We start from the raw sequence: 20,722 nt of genomic DNA, 5'->3' as shown, positions 1-20,722 counted from the left end.
GCCCACCAGCAGCCCCGCCCGCCGAGCCGAGCTCAGGCCGCTGCCACCCCGCCGGCTCGGCTCAGAGCGTGCGTGCAGCCATGGCCGGAGCCCCCGCCCTGGCCCTGCTCCTGCTCGGGCAGCTGCTGGCCGCCACCGTGACCGTGACCGAGGCGCAGGTGAGCACGGGACCCCGGTGCACTGGGTTCGCCTTGGAAGGCAGCCGGGGTGGGGGTCCGTGGCTCTGAGGTCGGCGTTGAGCAGCACAGCCAGGGAGTAAGCTCCCCGCCTCGCCCCCGGGGTCAGTGAGGGAGCCGGGAAGCCCAGGGCCCCTGGCGACGGCGGGCACAGTCTTGTCGCCCCATAGCTTCCTCGCCGTCTCCCGGCTAGCCTGCACGGACGCCGGGACACCTCGGAGATGCGCGCAGGGGCTGCCCCTCCTCACCAGGCAGGGTCCGGTGCCAGCTCTGTGTCTCCACCAGAGAGACACAATGTGGCCTTTGTTCCTGGCGGGGCTCAGGCCCGACGCAGCCCCTCCTGCCCAGGCAAGGTGGCAGGGGATACTGCCAAGGCCCGAGGGTCTGAGGGGAGCCGGGGTGCGGGCCCCTGGACAGGCCCTAGCTCTCCTCCAGACTGGCAGGAGGGGATGCTCTGTCGGGCTGACCCCAGGGCCAACCAGGGGGACCCCCACCCCTGCCAGCGGGAGAGAGTGGGGATGCAGCTGCCTGATGACATTTCTCCATTTCAGAAAGTGGGACCTCGAGGCCCCCCCGGCCCCCGAGGACCACCTGGGAAGCCAGGCAAGGACGGCATTGATGTGAGTGTGTGGGCGGGGATGGCCGCGGAGCTTCTGCAGGGTTCTCGCTCCCTCCCCAACCTCCCTGAGCCCCAGGCCTGATGGAGAGAAAGCTAACTGCGCCGCCCAGGGCTGGGGCGATGAGCCAGCGCTGCTGTGGGATGTGAAACGGGACAAAGACGATCCTTGTTCCTTCTTGGGGCAGACCCCCCGGGGATTGCCTCCCCAGGACAGGCGGGGGTGGCTCCGTGGTGCTCTTTGGGCTGGAGGTGTGGGCACTGGGTGTGTGTCCCTGGGTCCCCAGAGGGGCCTGCTGTCCTCTTTTTCTGGGGGTAAAGACTGTCCCCCTGGGTGGGTCTCGTTGGCGGCTACTAGAGGCTGGAGCCAGCCTTGGACGGGGCTGGGGGCTGGCTCTGCCCCAGAAGTGGCATCCTCCAAGGGCGCCCCCCGCCTAAGCGTGGCCTAAGCCGTATGGGAGGCAGATGAGACCCTGAAGCCTGCCCCCAGGACCCGGCGGGCTGAGAGCCCCTGACTCAGCCACACCCGTGGAAGTCAGGGCCCTCCTGGCCTCTCCTCACCGGTATTGTTCCCCGGGTAGAACCTGCCTCCTTCTGAGTCCCCAGGGCCCTGCCTGGCCCTCGATGGTCCTGAGTCTCCCTCCCGCCACCCCACCCGCAGGGCCGTCGCTCAGTGTGGCTGTATTGGGCCCTGGACCCAGGTGGCCTCCCCTCCTGGTGGGGCTGGGCACTTGGTGCCCCAGGGCTCCCCAGTTCGTTCCCTCTGGGGACGTTTCCACTTAAAGCCTGGCCTGAAAGCCTCAGGTTAAAGATTTCAGAGCCAGTGGCCGTCAGGGTGGAGAGGGTGCCAGGGTGCCTTCCCGGTCCTTTGTGTGTCTGGAGGCTGCCACCTCCAACCAGGTTTCTGGAGTTTCTCAGGCAGGCGGAGGGGTGGGGCTTCATGACGCCTCCCACCGTTTCTGGGGTGTCCCTGTGCCCTCAAAGTGGGCTCAAATCCCCAGTCTGTCCAGCTCACCCCTCTCCCCACCACCTGCCTCTGCACCTGGCCCTAGAGGGGAGGTGCCTACAGGTGTGGATGATGGGGTGAAGGGTTCCATCCTGCCTCCTGGGGCCTCCTCTGGGGCCCAGCTCTCCTCCCCTGGGCGGAGCTTCCAGAGGACACTTGGTCACGTGTGGGCATCTCCCTCTCTGCAGGGAGAAGTTGGTCCTCCAGGGCTGCCTGGGCCCTTGGTGAGTGTCCTGGCTGTGGTGGGGGTGGGCGGGGAGGAGGCCTCCTTCTAGTCTGGAGGGGACGGGTGGGCCTAGAGCAGTGGGGTCATTGACACCCCTTCCCACCATGCTGGGCCCTGGGTTGCCAAAGGGCGGCCTTGGAGCGGGGGCAGAGCGGGAAGAGGTGGGAGGGGAGTGGGTGGGCCTCAGTGAGTCTCCACACAGGGTCTGGCTTTGAAGCTTGCTTGGGCAAGTGCCCCGGCAGGTCAGGGAAGAGGTCCATACAGACCTGCACATCCAGCCTGTCAGAGGTCCCACAAGTGAGCCGTCCTGGAGCTGTTCAGGCCCTGGAATTGAGGGTTCTGGGCTCATGGAGGGGCCCACAGAGGGGCCCACTGGCCCTTAGCTGGGGAGGCCAAAGCGTCTGGGTGAGTGTCCTACAGATGGGACCGAAGAAGGGTAGAGGGGCAGCGGGAGGGGGAAGCCCTCCTGGGGCCAGCAAGGGGTGGGCGGGGCGGCAGCGAGGGCTGGGGCTCCGGTGGAGAGGGGCCCATCTAGGGCTGCTAGGTTGTGCCCCGCTGGAGGACACTTTTCTCCTCGGTGAAGCCAAGGCTCCGGCTGGAGCTCCCCTCACGCCTCTGCCCTTTCCCTCCACAGGGACCGAAAGGGGCCCCAGGGAAGCCAGGGAAACCAGGAGAGGCCGGGATGCCGGGACTGCCTGGTGTGGATGTGAGTGTGCCGGCTCCTCCTTCTCCTCCCACGAGCCCCCCACTCCCCTCCCAGCCTGGAGGGGTTCCATCCCAGCGCCCAGGAGTCAGATTTAATTGCTGTTTTCCAACTGGGCCAGCTCAAGCAGGAAAGCCAGGCCCAAGAGTGTCTCCGGATGTCCCCCAGCAGGGTCCCTTGGCCTTCATCCCACACCCGTTAGTGTCTGGCCCTGTGTGCCAGACGACAGCGCCAGCGCACAGGAGAGGTGAAAGTCCCGCCAGCTCTGGCTTCTCTGGGAACAAAGGCCCATTATCCAGACCCCTCCGAGCCCCAGGGTGCCTGCGTCAGGGGCTCCTCAGGAGCTTAAGGCCTGGCCCCAGGCCCGGGGGCTTTGCACGCACCGGAGGGGATGTCAGAGGGGTACTCTCCTGCCCGTTGGGCTTGCCCACTCCAGTAGGTGCTCCAGCCGCTGGCTTCCCACCAGGTGGGCGGTGGGTGGGGCCAGAGGGGAAGGTGCCCGACCTGAGGGTCTTTCTGACCTCTCTTGACTGGCTTCAGTTAGGGCGGGGCCCATGCCTGCTTCTTCCCCCTGAGAGGGCACGTCCTTCCCACGTGACCCCTCCAGCCCTCCTTCCACCTCCCTCCCCAGGGTCTGACCGGGCAGGATGGACCCCCTGGACCCAAGGGCGCCCCTGGAGAACGGGTAAGGCAGGCACGACGTCCAGTGGCTTCAGCTCAGGGGCGAGGTCCCAGCCAGGGCAGCCAGACTGAGCACCACCTGGCCACAGGGTGTGGGTTCTGAGGGCAGCTGCTGCGACCGCACTGGCTGGGCCCCGCCCCTGCCGTGGGGTGGAAGGGGGCTGGAGGGCATGAGGACACAGGGTGATGAGTGCCCCCCCCCCCGCCCCCTCTGGTCAGAGCTGTCCCAGCCCTCAGACCCTGCTGGGGGCGCTGGTACGGTTGGGGCGTGACCAGCCCCACATGCCCTCCTCCTCCTCTGGTGAGCCGCTGCCCCTCTGTGCCCACCCCAGGGGCCCACGGCCACCCAGCCTGTCCCCCGAGGCTGACCACTGTTCACTAAAGCCCCCTTTCTGACCAACCAACTCCTCTTGTGGCTCCAGGTGCAAAGCTGAGACCAACAACTCCCTCTCTGTCCCCCCTTCGAGAAGTGACTGTCCCCCAGCCCTGGGGTGCAGAGGGCAGGGGGGCTGTGATGGGGAGGGAACCAGGACGCAGCCCTGCCTTTGGGACCTGGGCTGTGGGCGTGTTCTGAGTGGGAAACAAGGAGGAGAGTGGCTGCCTGCAGCCAGCAGGGCCTCTGATGTTCCCAAGGACGTTGGGGGAGTGCGGGAAAGTGGGGGAAGGGAGGAGGGGGGACTAGCTCCAGGCTTTCTGCAGGAAGCCTGGGGCACAGGAGGGGACCTCATCCTTGGCATGCAAGGCAGCAGGAGGACCAGGAGGGCGCTGGGCGGACAGGCAGGCCACCAGCTGCTGGAGGTTTGAGGCTCCCTACTGTGGACCAAGGAGGCCGGAGGGCTTCCTGGAGGAGCCAGGCATCAGGCTATTCTGTGTGGCTCAGGTCACACCTGGCATGTGCCTTCCTGGTGGCCCGTCCTGCCTGCAGTAGTGCTGCCAGGAAGGGACCTTTTCTGGCTTTTCCTCAGCAGGACTGTTGGCAAAGGACCAGTCCCAGGCCCCTGGGACATCAGAGGTCCCCCCGACCCACTGTTGGTCTCCTATAAAACAAGAACCCCCTCCTCAGGGGAGATGGACTTGGGAGGGAAGGGAACAGGTTTGCAAACATAGGCGACGGTGCCTGGGCCCAGCCCACCCCAGACGCCCCCTTTCCTTCCGCAGGGCAGTCTGGGACCCCCAGGGCCGCCTGGGCTGGGGGTGAGTGCTGTCTTCTCCTCCTGGTGGGCGTTGGAGGGGCCCCCGAACGCCACGTCTGCTCCCCTCTGCAGCGTCTCCTGGGGGCTGGTCCCCGGGCTGGGGTCCTAGGTGCTATCTGGGCTGTGCCCCTCATCCCCAGCAACTCACCTGACCAGCTCAGGGGGATGGGGTGGGTGGTGGGCAACCTCCTCCCGTCTCCGGCAAGTTCTGACCCCATGCTTGGCATTGCAGGGCAAAGGCCTCCCTGGATCCCCCGTGAGTACCGATAACGCTCGTGCCGCCCCCCACCCCCGAGCATGCCTGCCACACCCCGAGCCAACATGGCCACCAGGTCCCAAACCAGGGCTGGGGGTGGGGGGCTTCTGGTGGGGGAACAGCGAGCTGACCCCTCACCCAGAGTCCCCATGCTTTAAGAGAGTGCAGGCTGGTCCTGTATAGGGATATGGGAGCCCGGTCTGTCTGGACTCCCCTGGGGATCCTCAGAGCTCCTTGGGTGCAGATCCCCATCTCTCACTTCTTACCTCCCCCAGGGAGAGGCCGGGGTGAGCGGCGTCCCAGGCGGAATTGGCCTCCGGGGCCCCCCGGTGAGTGGCTGCCAGGACTCCCCAAATGCAGCCATGGGGGGGCCTCCCCGCTTTCCTTCCCTTTTCCCTCCCCCTTCACCGCCTCCCTGTGCCCCTCCTCTCCCTCCCCCCTCGCCCTCTTTCTTGGTGGGCCTTTGTGGCTGATGCCCAGGACAGGGCAGCGCAGACCTCAGGACGCACAGGGCTGGGGCGGGCCAGCTGGGCAGCACTGGGAGTGCCCCCATAGGGGCATCTTTGGAGGGGAGGCTTCTCTCTGGAAGTCGCTGGGCCCCTCACCTCAGGTGGGGGCTGGCCCTGCTCCATCTAAGCCATAATCCCCCCACAGGGACCCTCTGGACTTCCAGGCCTCCCTGGCCCCCCGGGACCTCCCGGCCCCGCTGTGAGTACTGGGCGGGGTTCTAGAGCCTCTCAGGAGGAGTCCCAGGCATGATGACTGCTTGGTGGGCTTGCCTCCCCTGTCCCCAGGGTGCCCGTCCTCAGGCCCCCCATGCCCCCAGCCCCAGCACCCATGTCCACGTGGAGAGTCCTGGCCACACCGCAGACATGGGCCAAGTCCAGGCTGGAGCCGTGTGCGTCAGCTGACCCAGGGCTAGTGAGGCTCAGGCCTGGTAGCCACCCCGCCCCAAGGGCAGTTGGTTTCTGTCATTGTCACATGCCCTGCAGGGGGGGACCAGCAGTACCTGGCACTGGCCACGGGGGGGATGAAGGGCCCCTGAGTCCCCTGGAGGCCTTGGGTGGGGGGCACGTCAAAGCTGGCGTCTTTCTGTTCCAGGGTCGCCCAGGGGTCCTCCCCGAAGGCACTACTGACCTTCAGGTAGGCACGTGCAGCCTTTGTGAAGCCCTTTGTCGGGGTGCCTGTCTTGGTAGGAGGGGCCTGTCTGGGGAGCACAGGAAGGCAGGGACAGGGGCCCCTAGGGACGGGTTCAGTGCCAGCGGCACCGGCTCTGGGTACGTCCCCCCCGGGCTGCCCCTCCCCGCCCTCACCGGTCTACCCTGGCATGCGCAGCAGCACGAATTGAAGTTAATTTAAGCAAAATCACGTGTGGGCCCATCCTGCCCCTCGGCACAGACAGGCTCCGGGTGCCGTCAGCGGCGAGCTTGGCTGCCCTGGGGGCGCAGACAGAAGGCTTCCCGACCACAAAAGCTTCCAGACCAGAGAGTCTGGGACCCACTTTTGGTTGTTGAGCTTTGTCTCTCTTGTCAGAAGAAAAACAGTGACTTTGGAGGCCTGGGGTTCGTGGGCTTCGTTTGCACAGCTGTTTGTGGGCCAGGCCAGCACCCGGCCTCCTCGGAGGAGCGGCTGGAAGTTATTAAAGGGGAGCCTGGCCCAGCCCGCTTGCCCACTGGGACCCCTGCTGCCCTTGTCTCCCCCACCCGTGTCCTGCTTGACGGTTGGTGCTCTGAGGGAGGGTTTGGGGGTCTTCTGGAAAGAGGAGGACAGCTGGGGGAGGTGAACGTCACTGGCTCTGTGCCAGAGCAGCCGTGGAATGATCCAGACACCCCCATGCCGCCCCTGGGTTCGCTGAGCCCCCAGGTGTGGAGCATCCGGCCTGTGCCCGAGGACCACGTGTCCCTCCCTGAGGCACCACCCCCGAGCAGAGCCGGCTGCAGAGCCGGTGCGTGATAAAGGCCCCTTTGTGAAGCCCGCAGCCACCGGGCTGAATAGCTGCTTTGAACCTGTGCTGGGGCTGAGACATCGGAGCCGGCTGTGAGGGGCCGGCGGCCATGCTCTGGCTCTGCAGCCCCGTACCGCGCCCCATGGTGGCCCTGAATGAGGCCCTGTCTGGGCTCCCCAGGAGGCCCCCGTGCGGCCCGAGCTCCCCCTCACCCACCCCAAATGGTCCACCTCCGGGCCCCTGGGTTCTGACCTCAGCGCTGCCCCTGTTTTACTGGGAGGGGTCTGACCATTCTCTTTCCCAACAGTGCCCGGCCATCTGCCCGCCAGGCCCCCCGGGGCCCCCAGGAATGCCAGGGTTCAAGGTGAGTGACCACTGAGGGTTGACTCAGACCCCAGCTCACCTTCACACCCCAAGGGGGTGGCGGGGCCCCCATGTGGGCGGAGGTCCGGGGGGAGGTGGGCGTCCAGAAAGCCTGCCCTGGTTGCAGGATTGTTGCGGGAAGCAAGGGCGCTGGCCCCTGCCCTGCTGGGGGACCTTTTGCCCTGTCCCTGTGCCCCTCCACCCCGGTGACCCGCTGGGGGGCTGGAGGGGCACTGAGAGAGGGCGTGAGGGAAGGCTGGCCTCAGGCCCCCAGACCCCTTCCCTGGCCCAGCCCTTCTCCTCCCAACCGGGCCTCTGCTTCTCCAGCTGGGCTGGTGGGCCAGGCAGGCCTTAACTGGCTCAGGGCTGCTTGTGGGGTCTGCTACCGTCCACCCGCCGCTGTCTTTCAGGGACCCACCGGCTACAAAGGGGAGCAAGGAGAAGTCGGCAAGGATGGCGAGAAGGTGAAGGCGGCTGGCGGCTGGGTGGCACCCCGGGGGGTGGCGGGGAGGCACAGGCGCCTGGGGGCGTGGGGGCTGGGACTCTGGCAGGGCTGCGGGTGTGTGAGGACGTGCTGGCTGCATCTCGGTGCCCTCTGATGGAGCAGCTTCTGTGCACGCCTCCCCTCGGGGCCTGGCTCTTAGAGCCGGGTGATTTGGGGCAGGGCCTCTGGACAGAGCCCCCAACACCTGGCCTCACACGGAAGCTCCCTGAGCTTGGGCAGGCCCGCTGCGGGCTGGAGAAGGTGGGCCTCAGCCCGAAGTGGTCCCCAGTAGTCCCTGCCACCCTCCCCCATGGCCACTGCCCTGGAGGGCATCTGTGCATCCTCATCCACAGGCTGCGGGTGAGGCTGGGTTCCCTCTAGCGCGGTGCGAGCCGCCAGACTGCCATGTGAGCAGCAGAGGGGCTGGCCGCCGCCAGGAGGAGGTGTCTGGGGAGGGCGGGGGAGGACACGGTGCGACCCTTCTGGGCCTTGGGGGCTCAGCTGTGAAGTGGGGCGACGCCCCGCACGGCGAGGGCTCTGGAGGGGGTGTGGGGCAGTGGGCTCGGAGAGGTGTGGGGAGAGCTCGGGGCTGACGCCACCCACCTCTCCTGCAGGGTGACCCCGGCCCCCCTGGGCCCCCTGGCATCCCAGGCACCGTTGGGCTGCAGGTGAGTAAGGGGAGGTGTTGGACAGGTGAGGATGTGGGGTGGGGACAGTCCACCAACTCCCAGGACAGGAACCGGGTGCGGGTCCTGAGGCAGGGTTTTGGGGAATATACCAGAGCCCTTCAGCGGCTCCCAGGAGGTGTGCGGTCCGGGGGCTGCCGGCCCAGGCCCTGCAGCTCCAGCTCTCTCTCTGCAGGGTCCACGGGGCCTACGAGGATTTCCAGGGCCACTCGGACCCCCCGGGGACCGGGTAAGTCCACCAGCCCCCCGCCACCTGACCCTTGAGGGGCTGTGGGCCAGCCCGAGGTCAAGAGGTGGCTGGGGGGGCCACCTCCAGACGTTAGATGGGCCCCTTGAGCACGGGTCCTCGCCAGTGGCCACAGGTGGCCTGTGTGACCGCGGCCCTCTGGGCCTCCACTCACTGGATGGTTCCCAAAACCGGGGCCTGTGAAGGCTTTTGTGGCTTAGGCCCAAAGGGAATGGGAGAGGCAAACAGGGGACAGCAGGGGAGGCCTTGGCAAATGTGGGAAGGGGAGGGGCTTGGGGACCATTGGGGGGCTGATGGGGGAAGGGCCTGCTGGGGGGGCTTGGGTGGGGGGCTCCCGGCAGGCCTCTCCAGATGGAGCCGGGTGCTCTGGGGGATGCTGCCCCGGCTTCAGAGGAGAGGCTCAGGTGCCCCTTCTCCTCCACAGGGTCCCATCGGATTCCGAGGGCCCCCCGGGATCCCAGGAGCCCCTGGGAAAGTGGTACGTGTGTCTGGGGGTGGGGGGTGGGGGGTGGTCCCGTGCAGGCCCAGGCTCTCTTCTCTCTTGCTCACTCAGACGCCTCCCCCAGCCCCACTGGGCTGCCTATCCCATGGGCACACCTGGGGGGAATCACATGTGGCACACCTGGGCAGGTACCAGTGGGCACACCTGGGGGGAGGGGGCAAATCCAGAGTCAGCCTGTCCTTCGTGGGAGATCTGCGTTCTCTCTCTTTCCAGACATGAAGTGAGGTGTGGTGAGTGTCCCTCTGGCCTCTGTGACCCTCAGCATTGTCATCCTGCTCTCCCACCTTCTTGAGTTAACTCTCTCCCTGTCCCCCCTTGTCATTGCAGGGTGACAGAGGCGAGAGGGGCCCAGAAGGGTTGCGCGGCCCCAAGGGCGACCTCGTAAGTGAGAGAGCCTGTGTTCTCTGGGTCCTTCCTTGGGAGAACCTGATCCACAGGGCGGGGTGGGGGGGTGCGGGGAATGAACGGTAAGTCCAGGGAGGCGAGGGGCAGCTGCCCTCTCCTGCGGGTGGGGGGGAAGCCGCTGGACAGTGCCAAGCTGGGCCTGGGGGGTCCCAGCCCTCCGCCTGCCCAGGCGGCTCCCCCAGGAGTCCCCCGGCCTTGTTGCCCCCGTGGCTCCTTGAAGCTCTCCGGAGCAGCAGGGCAGGGTCCGGAGGACCACACTTCTGAGTGCGAATCCTGGCCACTAACATCTGTCAAGAGGCCCTGGGCAGTGGGGCCTGATCTTGGGCCAAGGATGCCCAGCTGTGAGATGCAGCAACAGAGAAAACAACTCTCAGGTTAAGCAGAGCATAAGTGAAGCCAAGAGATAATAAGCATCTCACGAAATGAAGTGACCGTCTCTGAACCAATCTTGTCTTCCCCTGGCCTGAGCCTAGCGGCTGGAGGTCCAGGAGGCGGCCATGTGATGCCGCAGCATCCACAGGATTCTAAGATAGCTCCCGGGGTGACGGGCCTTTTCCCCTGGGGGTCAGGCCTGGCCTACACAGCTGTCCCCTGGCCCAAGCTCAATACCCGGAGTCTAGAAAGTGGTGTGCACTGCAGGTCTAAGGCTCCCGGGCCTACCTCCCCACCCACCTCCCCTGGACCTAGTGAGGTATCTGGGAGGAGCAGTCCCGGCGGGCCTAACTGCGGTCTCTTGTGTCTTTCAGGGCAGGCCTGGTCCTAAAGGCGTCCCTGGCATGTCTGGGCTGGTCGGAGAGCCGGTGAGTGCCCGTGGATGCCAGCATAGGGGCGGAGGGGGTTCTGCTGGCCCCTTGCTCCCTGCCTTTTGCACCTGCTTCCCCGGGAGAGTCATTCTCCTCCCATGGCCCTGGGCTATACTTGGGACGGCTGCACAGTCCACTGGCCCTCCCTTGTTTCGCTCTGCTGTCGCCTTCTGCAAATGCCTAATGGTGGGTGAAGGGCCTGCACACTTGCGTTTTGCTGGAGGCCACAGAATCTTTTGCCATCTAGACCACACAGAGGTAGAGGGCCTCGGGCTGAGCTCATCTGCATTCCAGGGGCACGTGAGGGTGGGTGGGGGACTGGGTGGCACAGGTGGGGGGCATTCTGAGGGTCCTGAGCACTGGCCCTCCACACCTGTGCCCCCTCATCCCTGCTATGTGCCCATGCTCAGCCCAGACCCCCACTTCCTCCTGGTCCCCACCCCATCCTGGCCCTAGAGGATGGGCCCCTGGGAGGCCACCTGGGGTAGCACAGCCTGGCAGTGGGAGGCTGAAGGTGGGGAGGGAGGGACCCCAGCTGCTCTCCTGCCACCTTCCCAGCACATGGGTGTGTCTGAGATTCCAAAATTAGTCAAGCCTGTGGGATTCGGCAGTCCTGAGCCCAAATCCTGGTTCCCAAGCCTCAGTTTCCCCGTCCGTAAAGTGGGCACAGCAGAACTTCCCTGGGGCGCGTGAAGAGTCTGGGCAGACGCGGGACGCGGGGGGCAGTGTGTGGTCTGGGTGCATCCTCACCGCCCTCATCTGCGTGATCGGAGGGCAGCACAGGTTACTACCTGCCCCCTGAGCCCAGGAGGGCAGACCTAGTGCAGGGGGTTGCGGAAGGGAGGGGCCTGGTGGGCGTGACCTGGAGGATGACCAGGCTGATTGCCCACTGGGCCTCACACCATCCGCTGTCCTCAGGGCATGCCGGGCAAGGATGGCCGGGATGGTGTGCTGGGACTTGATGGCGAGAAGGTTGGTACTGGCTGGCGGTCTGCAGGGGAGGAGGGTCTGCAGGGAGTTCAGCCTCCAGGGCCTCAGCACCCCATGTCCCCCACAAACTCCCACAGGGAGAAGCTGGTCGCAATGGTGCCCCAGGAGAGAAGGGTCCCAATGGGCTGCCGGTGAGTGCATGGGGCTCCTGCCGTGGCCCCAGGGACAATGCCAGTGGTCATCTCCCGTGGGTTCCTGAGTGGGGCACCTGCAGGGGGCTGTGCATCACGGCCGGGGGGGCTGCAGGAGCCCCTCCCCCTTGGGGGGACGCTCTGCCCCTGGTCTTGTGTGCTGACCTCTGACCTCTGACCTGCAGGGTCTCCCTGGACGAGCAGGGTCCAAGGGTGAGAAGGGAGGACTGGTATGTGGCTTCTTTCTTCTGGGGAGGGGAGGGGGGAGAGGGGGGAGGGAGGGGCAAGGAAGTGGGGAAGGGGGAAGAGGGTAGGCCGCAGCCTGGATCCTGGGCAGAGGGATGTGGGCGGAGCTCACGGAGGGCTCACTCCTCTCCTGCAGGGCAGAGCTGGAGAGCTGGGCGAAGCTGGCCCCTCAGGAGAGCCCGGTGTCCCCGTGAGTATCTGCAGCCCTCACCCCCAACCCGAGTGTGCGCGGACCCCGCTGACACCCCCTGTCCCCCTCCCCGAGTGTAGGGAGACGCTGGTGTGGCCGGGGAGCGAGGCGAGGCTGGCCACAGGGGCTCAGCGGTGAGTCGGGGGAATGAAGTCTGGGGTGGGGGTGGGCATGGAGCCACAGCCGAGTGGCCCCCTTTTCTGTGTGGGCTGCGGTGGCGTTCTGGATGCATGAATGGGCTGAGCCTGTGAAAGCTGGGACATGGTGGTCGCCAGGCTCGAGCTGTCCTGTCCTTGAGACCTCTGTGCTGAGGAAGCAAAGTCCCAGCACCCAGCCGGCCGAGGGAGCACCCCACCTTGGGCCTGGGAGGTGTGGTGGAAGCACCCCGCCTCTCAGCCCCACCATAGACCAAGATAAGGAAGACATCGGCATCGGTGCCCCGCGCCAAGTCCGACTGACACACGGGGCCCGAGGGCATGCCTGACCTCTGCGACCCCCAGCTGCCCCCCCAGGATCCCTCCCACCTCTTTCCCCAGTAACTGGGCCAGATGGCTGGGGACCAGCTCCTGTGTCTGCCCAGCCCCGGCGGGGGAGGCGGAGCTGCACTCACACTCTGTCTGTCTTTCAGGGGGCTCTGGGCCCGCAAGGCCCCCCCGGAGCCCCTGGTGTCCGCGGTTTCCAGGTGGGTGAGGTCTGCGCCCAGGGAGCCCAGGTGGGCCAGCTGGGCTGGGGAGGGGCCCACTGGGCTCCATGTGGGTGCTGACGTGCTGCGTCCTTGTCTGTAGGGCCGGAAGGGCAGCATGGGAGACCCCGGCCTGCCCGGCCCCCAAGGCCTCCGAGGCGGCGGGGGCGACCGGGTAAGTGGCTGTCCTAGCAAGGGTGTCCCGCTCCTGCACCCCACCCACAGTCCCACGGGACACACAGCGGCGCCACATCAGCGGCCCCCAGAGGCACCTTACACCGTGGGTGCGCAGTAGTCGGGCACTGTGGGTGTCCCTATTGTCCCATGATCTTTGGGGCACAGAGAGCCCCAGTCTGGGTGACCGGGGGCCCCGGGAGGAGGTTGTGAGCTGTGTCTGGGCTCCGGCCTGGCCACGCTACCCCAGGTCCCAGGGGAACCTCAGGTGCCTTCCTTGGCCGTCCGCCCGCCTGCTGGCAGTGACAGGACTCAGGAGCTGCCATCTCTGGCGCCCCTTCATTCCGGGCCTGGCGGGCCACAGAAACCACGGCCTGCGGCTGGGACAGTGGGCCCTTCCTCAGCCTTCAGGCCAGAAATGCCAGGGGTCAGGGGCATGCCAAGGGCACCAGGGCCTCCAAGAGGTAGAGAGAGAGGCCCTGGACACTGCGCCCGTCCCCGTGGGGGCCAGGGGCCGGTTACTGTATCCCCCACTCCCCGGTCACCCTCACCTGCACTTTGAGGTCACAGGGAAGTTTCACTCTCTGGACCCCTTGGGCGGGTTCTTCCTCACGCTGCTATCTGAGCAGATGGACAGTTTTTATTTTAACATTTTAGGGGTGATTCTGGCAGTTCCCAGACATACCCCTAATCCCGCAGTCCCCTGGAAAGATGATCAATACAAACTTCGGGCTCTGACTCGGCAGCTCACATCGGGAAAATGCCGCACGATCCAAACTTTTTCCGGTGATGCCGAGCCCAGAGGCCTTGCTGTCCGGCAGCAGGGCCCGTGAAACAATCGCGCACCCCATGTGGGGCGAGGCTACGAGCCCCTAAAAAGATGAGGGCTCTACGGGAGGATCCCAGCACACTTAGGGGCCAGGATGCCAAACGTCCGGGAAGGAGGCTGTTTCCACAGCAGCCCGGGTGCCCCCAGCTCGTCCTGGCGCCACAGCGGGTGCGGGTCGCCCAGGGATCCCTGTGGTTTCTTTAACGCTGAGCCTTTCTCTGCCCAGGGCCCAGGAGGAGCTGCAGGCCCAAAGGGCGACCAGGTGAGCGACCGGCGGTCAGGTCAGCTGTGGGCTGCCCGCTGTCTTCAGGGCTAGGGGGCATCCTTCTCATCTCTCTCATCTCCCTCCCTCTCCCGCCCCCGCCCCCCCCCCACAGGCTGACAACTCTGGGCACCCAGCCGGACCCGGGACCAGTTGGCTCCTGGGTACAACGGGGGCCGCCTGTGGCCTGGGCGGCTCCTCTGGGATCCTCAGAGTGGGGCGTGTTCCCTGCTGGCCATCTGGGTTCCAGGAGCAGATTAGAAAAGTGTTTGTTCTCCAGGCAGCACCTTCTCTCTGGAGGGCCCAGGGGCAAGGGGGCGGGGCGCAGCTCTGCTTCTGACCCCCTGGGAGCACCAGGAGGACCTAGAAGAGTCTAAACCCACCTGAGGCTCTGCTTACTGTCTGCTTGGTGCCTCGGCCTGGGTCTGGGTGTCAGGCACCGGCTCCCACCAAGGTTGGAGGATGGCAGCGTGGACAGTTCTTCAACTTTGAGCTGTGTCGTTTCAGGGCATCGCGGGCGCCGATGGCCTTCCTGGGGATAAAGGAGAACTGGTGAGTATGACTAAGTCGGCCTCACTTTTGACAACAGAACTCGCCGCGTTTGGGTTGGGGGCTGGGGCAGGGCAGCCTCTGCAGGTCCAGGCTGGGGTGGGCCAAGCTGAGGACCGAGGCGCAGCTGAGGTCCTGGCTGCTGACCGGCCCCTAAGGCAGAAGGTGGCCCCAGGCCCAGCTCTGGGGTTTTCTACCCCCTCCCGTGCTCCATCTGCGGCTCCAGCATGAATTAGCCAGAGTTGAGACTGAGCTACAGAAAACCCTGCTTCCACAGAGCTAAAACTCAGGTTGAGTTTAGAATAAAACCCTAATGGAGTTCATCGACAGAGTCACACCTCAGGGGGGTGAATGAAACGGAACAGTCAGGGGGTTTGGGGATAAAGATCTCCGTGGCTCCCACATGGTGAGGGTCTCCAGTTCTGTGACTGAGCCCTTCTCTGAGTCTAGAGGAGATGGAAACGGCTCAGCCCCAGGGACCCTCATCTCCAGCACAACCTTGTAGCCCAGAGCCAATTTTTCCCAGCTTGAGCTGAGATGATCTCAGTCGTGTGCCCAAGTGTTGTTCATCTTGGTGAATTCCTAGATGACCTTGACACATGGGACCCTGGGAGCAGCCCCCCGACCTGCTCCACCCCCGCCTGCGTGGCGGGCAGTGCCCCTCACACTGGGCTCTCAGCGACTTACCACTCAGGCTGTCTGGCGGGCAGTGCCCCTCACACTGGGCTCTCAGCGACTTACCACTCAGGCTGTCTGAGCTGAAAAGCCTGGCCCCTCCATCTCCCTCTGGCTTCGAGGGGGGCCACCAGCTGTGGCCTGAGCAGAGGGCGGCGGCGTGGATGGATGAGTGGTCCTGGGCCGTCTGCTGTCTGGTTGGGGCCCAGTCCCTGTCCACGTCCTGCCAGGCAGCTTCCTGAGGTCACAGCTGGAGAAGGGGGAGCCTTAGACACAGAGACCCTCAGCTCCGCCAAATGTGTAACAATAAAGACGCAAGAGGGAGGAGATATGGGGACATATGTATATATATAACTGATTCACTTTGTTATAAAGCAGAAACTAACACACCATTGTAAAGCAATTATACTCCAAAAAAGATGTTAAAAAAGATAAAAAATAAAGAACGGGAACAAAGTAAACTTGGATGAGAAAAAGGACTATGCAGCTAAAACACTCTAGGGAAAATAAGTTTAAAAACATCAGTAGCTATAATACAATCTCAGCAATATAAAACGAACCCTAGAATAAAAAGGAGTAACCACTGTGGCTATTGTGATGCCATCAAATAGCAGCTTCGTGGATGACTTTTCTCTTCCGTCCCCAACTAATAACTGGCTACACTGCATCCTGGGGAAATAATTCCCACCAACTAGCAACACGCAAGTAACTAAAATGCACAACTTTCCTTCTGCTCTTTTGCAGGGTCCCAGTGGCCCTGTTGGACCCAAGGGAGAGGTGAGTGCCTGGCAGAGGCTGGCTCCTCGGGGCCCCCGGGCCAGCCCCGGGGCCCTGACGGCCGTGCAGATCTCAGAGGCCTGCCCTGGTCAGAAGTCAGGAAACTGCGGGCCCTCCTTCTCCCGAGGGAGAAGCCCATGCCCTGACCCACCCCTTCCTGCTGTTTCCCTCTAGTCCGGCAGTCGAGGGGAGCTGGGTCCCAAGGGCATCCAGGGCCCCAACGGCACCAGCGGCATAGACGGCGTCCCGGGCCACCCTGGCCCCATGGGCCTCCAGGGCGTGCGAGGCGTGCCTGGCATCACTGGGAAACCCGGAGTCCCGGTACGTGTCTCCTTTCTGGAGCCAGTGCTCATTGGTGTCGGGCTTTTCCTGGATTTAGATCAAGTCTACTCTAGATGATCAAGGTTACTTTGCAGAGTGTGATGGTGGGGGTGCCTCAAGGAGATGCCAGCATGCCCCCAATACGATGATAGACTTTGTGGTGAATTTCAGGGCAAAGAAGCCAGCGAGCAGCGCATCAGAGAGCTGTGTGTGGGGATGGTCAGCGGTGAGCGCCCTCTGTCCTGTCCCATCCCGCCCATGGCTCCGCCCCTGGAGCTGCAGCCCCTCCCACCCCCAGCCCCATCCTCGCCTTCACCCCATCCCCACGCAGCCTCCCCCTCCACCACCTTCCAGCCAAGCCACGTTCCGGGCTGGCCTACCGCCCGCGGTCCTCGGGGTCTGCACTAGAGGGGGCCCCCCCGCGGGGTTTGCCGCGGTGCCTGGCGCACCGGGGATGTTCTAAACGTCTGCTCAGGGAAGTGGTCACAAGGGTCAAAGAATCGTGCCCTTTCAGCTCTGACAGACCAAGCGGACATCTTTTGGCCTCTCCAATCCATGAGCTCTTTAAGGAGCTCCTCTCTAGGGCTGTGATTCACTCTTTGGGTCACCGAGCACTGGGACAGCACCTATCACGTACCCAAAGCCGTTAAAGCCCTTTTCAATCAATGAGCAAACTTCCTTTGAAAGGCAGTATATGCGCACTTTATATAACACACTTCTGACGAACAGATGTCTGATCTTTGTTTTCCAAAAGAGCAAATCGCGCAGCTAGCCGCGCACCTGAGGAAGCCCTTAGCACCGGGGTCCATCGGTCGGCCGGGTCCCGCCGGCCCCCCCGGCCCCCCGGGGCCCCCAGGCTCCATCGGTCACCCTGGGGCTCGAGGGCCCCCTGGATACCGCGGTCCCACCGGAGAGCTGGGAGACCCCGGACCCAGAGGTGAGTGCAGTCCACCCACCACGCGGCCACACGCCAGAGCCCCCAGCCAGTACCCCCAGCCAGTACCCCAGCCGTGAAATCTGCCCCCACCACGCAGAGAGGCTCCCCTGCGGGGACAGGGCGGGGGAAGAGACCCAGAGGGGAAATGGGCCCAAAGTCACCTGGCCTTCAGCCAGGGTCCTTCCGGCCTTGCTGATCCATGTCTGACACACGCGTCTGAGCTGCCTGGGGGGACCCCTCCCCTCCCCTCTCCTCCCTCTGGGTCCACGGGCTCATCTAGAAAAGCCCTGGAAGGTTGAGCCATTGCTAGAAGCCGCCTCGGGTAGAGCCCTTCATGCTTTCAGGCCCAGCTCAGTTAAACCCACGGGTGTGACAACGTTTTTCAAAATGTGATGGTTTTCTCAAATACCGTTAGAATAACATCTGGGGGAGGAGGGTTGAGAAGAATGTGAGGAATGAACGCACAGGAGCCCCATCTGTACGGAACAGCACTTCCCTTCATGGAAACTGGCACGTGTGACCACTTCTGTGGCAAAAGGCAAAAATTATAAATCAAAACTCCATCTTAGGGACTGTAAGGAACTAGGGACGAGCTGAAACGAGGCGAGAATCTTGGTCCCACGCGGGGCTGCGATCGTGGGGACGCTTGGTGCCCAGAGAGGGAGCCGTTGGCCACTAACCTTTTCCAACAAGGCCTTTACCACGTAGTTCATTTTAAATTCTAACCACGGCCGCCGGCCTGCCCCCAGGCAGCTAGCCCCACGGCCCCCATTCAGGATTTAAAGTTCGTGATTGCAATGTGTTCCTAACTTATTGACCAAATAATTTTCTGTTTCTGAAAAACAGCTTAAGAAAAAAGTTTCCAAGGGAAACTTACTTCTGTGAGCTCCTTTTGTCCTCTGTGAGGTTAAGTTAAAATACCTCAGCAGATGAAAATGCTTCCAGAATTAGAGGTATCATTTCATTACTGTTAAGACGCTGGGAGATTGAATAGTTTCAACACTACACGGCAAACGTGTCAAATGCACCTTCTCACACCGTCCCAAGTTTACCATCAGATATCTCCCTGTTGTCTTGGAGACGTGTGTGAGTTCTGACCGTCCCTGGTCCGTCTGTGCCAGTACAGTCTGCGGGACGGATGGTTGTCCTCAAAGAAAGACCAAACAAGGTTTTCTCCAAATAGGGATCTGAATGCCTTTAAGACATTTGAAAATAAAATTCAAAAATAGCATTGATCACTTTATGGGTTCTCAGAAAAACTGCACAGCAGAATTCAGGGGAGGCCGCCACACGGTGCAGGGTCAGCTGTTCCCTGGGGCACCTGCCTCGGGGTGGGGATGAGCGAAGGTTATTGTTTGAATTAAATGAGAATACATACTGTAGGTCTTCAGGCAGAAGCCACTGTCACGGCTGGGCTTCCATCTTCCCCCCGGGACACAGCAGATCAGGGACCTGCTCTGGAGGCCAGGAAAGCCCAGGCCCCACGGGAGGCCCCGACTGCCCGGCCCTGGGGCTCTTGATCCTTTGTAGAAGGTGTGTTACCCTCTGCGATGGGAAAAGTGACAAACACCAGCGGAAAGGAAACTGGTGTCACTGCTTTTACCATCAGGCAGGACAGACCGTGCCCAACAAGGCTGCTTGCCTCACTGAGCGTCACTACGTTGACAAGAGGCTCAATTTTCCAAGAACATCACTCGGGATAAGCTGTCTGCAGCCAGCATCACACACAGCGCAGGCTGACAAGCGGGCCCTCGTAGCAGGGCCTCAGCTCACCTCCCAGAGACCAAAACCAGCTGGAGGTGGAGGAGGAGTGGAGAACGCAGTTCAGGGGACGTTTTAAAACACCTTAGATAATTTGTCAAAAATCATGTTGAACATAGGAATACAGGGCAAACACTCAGCTGTTTAACAGGCATAAATATTGTGAACAAACTAGAAGTCCAAAAATGCAGCTCTGAGGCTGGCAAGTCACGTGGGTGGGTTCATTCTGTCAAATCCATCCAGCCCGACCGACACTTTGCCGTGTGTCCTTTTCTAAATGTGTTTTGATTCAGTAAAAAGCTTAGGAAGCAGGCACCCTACTTGTAAAAAGGCAGGATCACACACTCACCCGCAGCAGAAGTCTGTCTTTGATCCTGAATCAGGGCTTCTAAGCAAATGCGTATGTCACTTGCCCTTGACAGGAAACCAGGGGGACAGAGGAGACAAAGGCCCAGCCGGCGAGGGCCTGGACGGGCCTGACGGAGACCAAGGGCTCCAAGGTATGAGGCCGCTGTCACTAACGCTACACAGGCACCTCTGGGTGACGGGCACGTCTCATCCTCTTCTGAGGGAACAGCTTTTCTCCCGACAACGCACCCTTAGATGCCAGGTTAGGGACTGTTTTAACGACCCTTTAATCAGATCACCCTGTGTCTGTTTTAGTTCAGGAGTTTCAGTTAAATTCTATTCAACTAAAGCCATCGAGTATCTATTTCAGTTAAATTCTAACAGAATTTTCTCTTAAGTGACCCACATGTACCCTGCATGTTGACACTTTTCATGTTGAATATAAATACTTTGCCGAGAGGGAGGAGGGCAGGCCCAGCCGCGGTCCATCCCGAGCCTTCTCGGGGGCTGTCCCGGGGCCACCGCATCTGCACACACGTCCCGGGAGCAAACACGCACCTGTCGGCCCAGCTGCTCGCTCACTCCGTCCCTCCCCGCACCCCCAGCTCCTGGTTTCTCCTCTGCCGTCCACCTGCCCAGGTGCCCACCACCTGGGGGCGGGGGGCGCTCTGCCTCACGCCTGGTCCATCCCCATGGTTACCATCCCCATGGTTACCATCCCCATGGTTACCACCATCATCGTCAGCATCCCCCTCGCTCACCCCAGACCCATTCCTCACATGGCACCAGCTGACCCTTCTCAAGTCCGAGCTGCCCTGCTTAGGACAGAACCCAGACTCCCGCGCCCTGGCCTCTGCCCTCGCTGTTCTCCGGCCTGAGCGCGCCTCCCCTGGGCCCCTCCCAGAGTTAAGAAACGAGCTACAGAAACACAAGACTTGGGTTGGCTGAACGGACACACCACTGATGTCCTCTCTCTGTGTCTCCACTCACCTTCCTGGTGTGTCTCAAGGACCACAAGGCGTGTCCGGTGTTAGCAAAGACGGCCGCGACGGGGCCCACGGAGAGCCTGGGCTCCCTGGCGATCCTGGCCTTCCCGGTGCTGTTGGCGCTCAGGGGACCCCCGGCATTTGCGACACCTCCGCCTGCCAAGGAGCCGTGATGGCAGGGGGCGGGGAAAAATCAGGTCCCAGGAGCTCCTAAAACACAACTTCAGGAAGCGAGTGAGAAAGTGATGCCGACTGAAGCAGCCAGCTGTGCGAGGACCCCACGGGGACCAGCAGCGTCCTGGCATCAATGGTTGGACACCGCCGTGCCGTCCAGCGAGGCCTGCCCCTCCTTGTCCTCAGTGGCGGCGGCTGGACACTTGGTCCCCGAGAGCATCCTTCATCGAGCTGCTGTCAAAGTGTTCTGTCTCTACATGTATTTACAGTGGTCCATTCGGCTGTAACATCATACCTCAGACACAGGCCTATGTAATAAAATCGTCAACCCAACATTTCAGAGGGGTCTAGGGTGTCCATACAGAAAGTTCTGTACAATTTCACGAGAGAAAAGAATA

General features: G+C 62.9%; 1 protein-coding gene across 1 annotated transcript; it reads left to right on the top strand.

The window, feature by feature from the left end:
* The first annotated feature begins 80 nt into the window (after positions 1–80).
* Positions 81–20,364, top strand: COL9A3 (collagen type IX alpha 3 chain). The gene is made up of 32 exons (XM_060079339.1): positions 81–158; positions 728–796; positions 1,987–2,022; positions 2,659–2,730; positions 3,359–3,412; positions 4,567–4,602; positions 4,834–4,857; positions 5,133–5,186; positions 5,512–5,565; positions 5,959–6,000; positions 7,110–7,166; positions 7,576–7,629; positions 8,264–8,317; positions 8,511–8,564; positions 9,007–9,060; positions 9,412–9,465; positions 10,236–10,289; positions 11,211–11,264; positions 11,360–11,413; positions 11,599–11,643; positions 11,796–11,849; positions 11,930–11,983; positions 12,478–12,531; positions 12,635–12,706; positions 13,761–13,796; positions 14,304–14,348; positions 15,765–15,797; positions 15,972–16,118; positions 16,290–16,344; positions 16,873–17,055; positions 19,239–19,316; positions 20,174–20,364. Exons 1-32 carry the CDS (start codon positions 81–83, stop codon positions 20,362–20,364), a joined length of 2,055 nt encoding a protein of 684 aa, XP_059935322.1.
* The last annotated feature ends 358 nt before the right edge of the window (positions 20,365–20,722 follow it).

This window comes from Mesoplodon densirostris, chromosome 16 (genome assembly GCF_025265405.1).
Source record: "Mesoplodon densirostris isolate mMesDen1 chromosome 16, mMesDen1 primary haplotype, whole genome shotgun sequence".
Classification (NCBI taxonomy): Eukaryota; Metazoa; Chordata; class Mammalia; order Artiodactyla; family Ziphiidae; genus Mesoplodon; species Mesoplodon densirostris.
Note: the sequence above shows the minus strand (reverse complement) of the source record. Positions and strands in the feature narration are given on the sequence as shown.

Bases quoted from the DNA above. Each gene is read 5' to 3' on its own strand.
- COL9A3 (XM_060079339.1), top strand. From the start codon at position 81: ATGGCCGGAGCCCCCGCCCTGGCCCTGCTCCTGCTCGGGCAGCTGCTG. The intron at 11,644-11,795 runs GTATGTGGCTTC...CCTCTCCTGCAG, and splicing joins AGGGTGAGAAGGGAGGACTG to GGCAGAGCTGGAGAGCTGGG. The intron at 12,707-13,760 runs GTAAGTGGCTGT...TTCTCTGCCCAG, and splicing joins GAGGCGGCGGGGGCGACCGG to GGCCCAGGAGGAGCTGCAGG.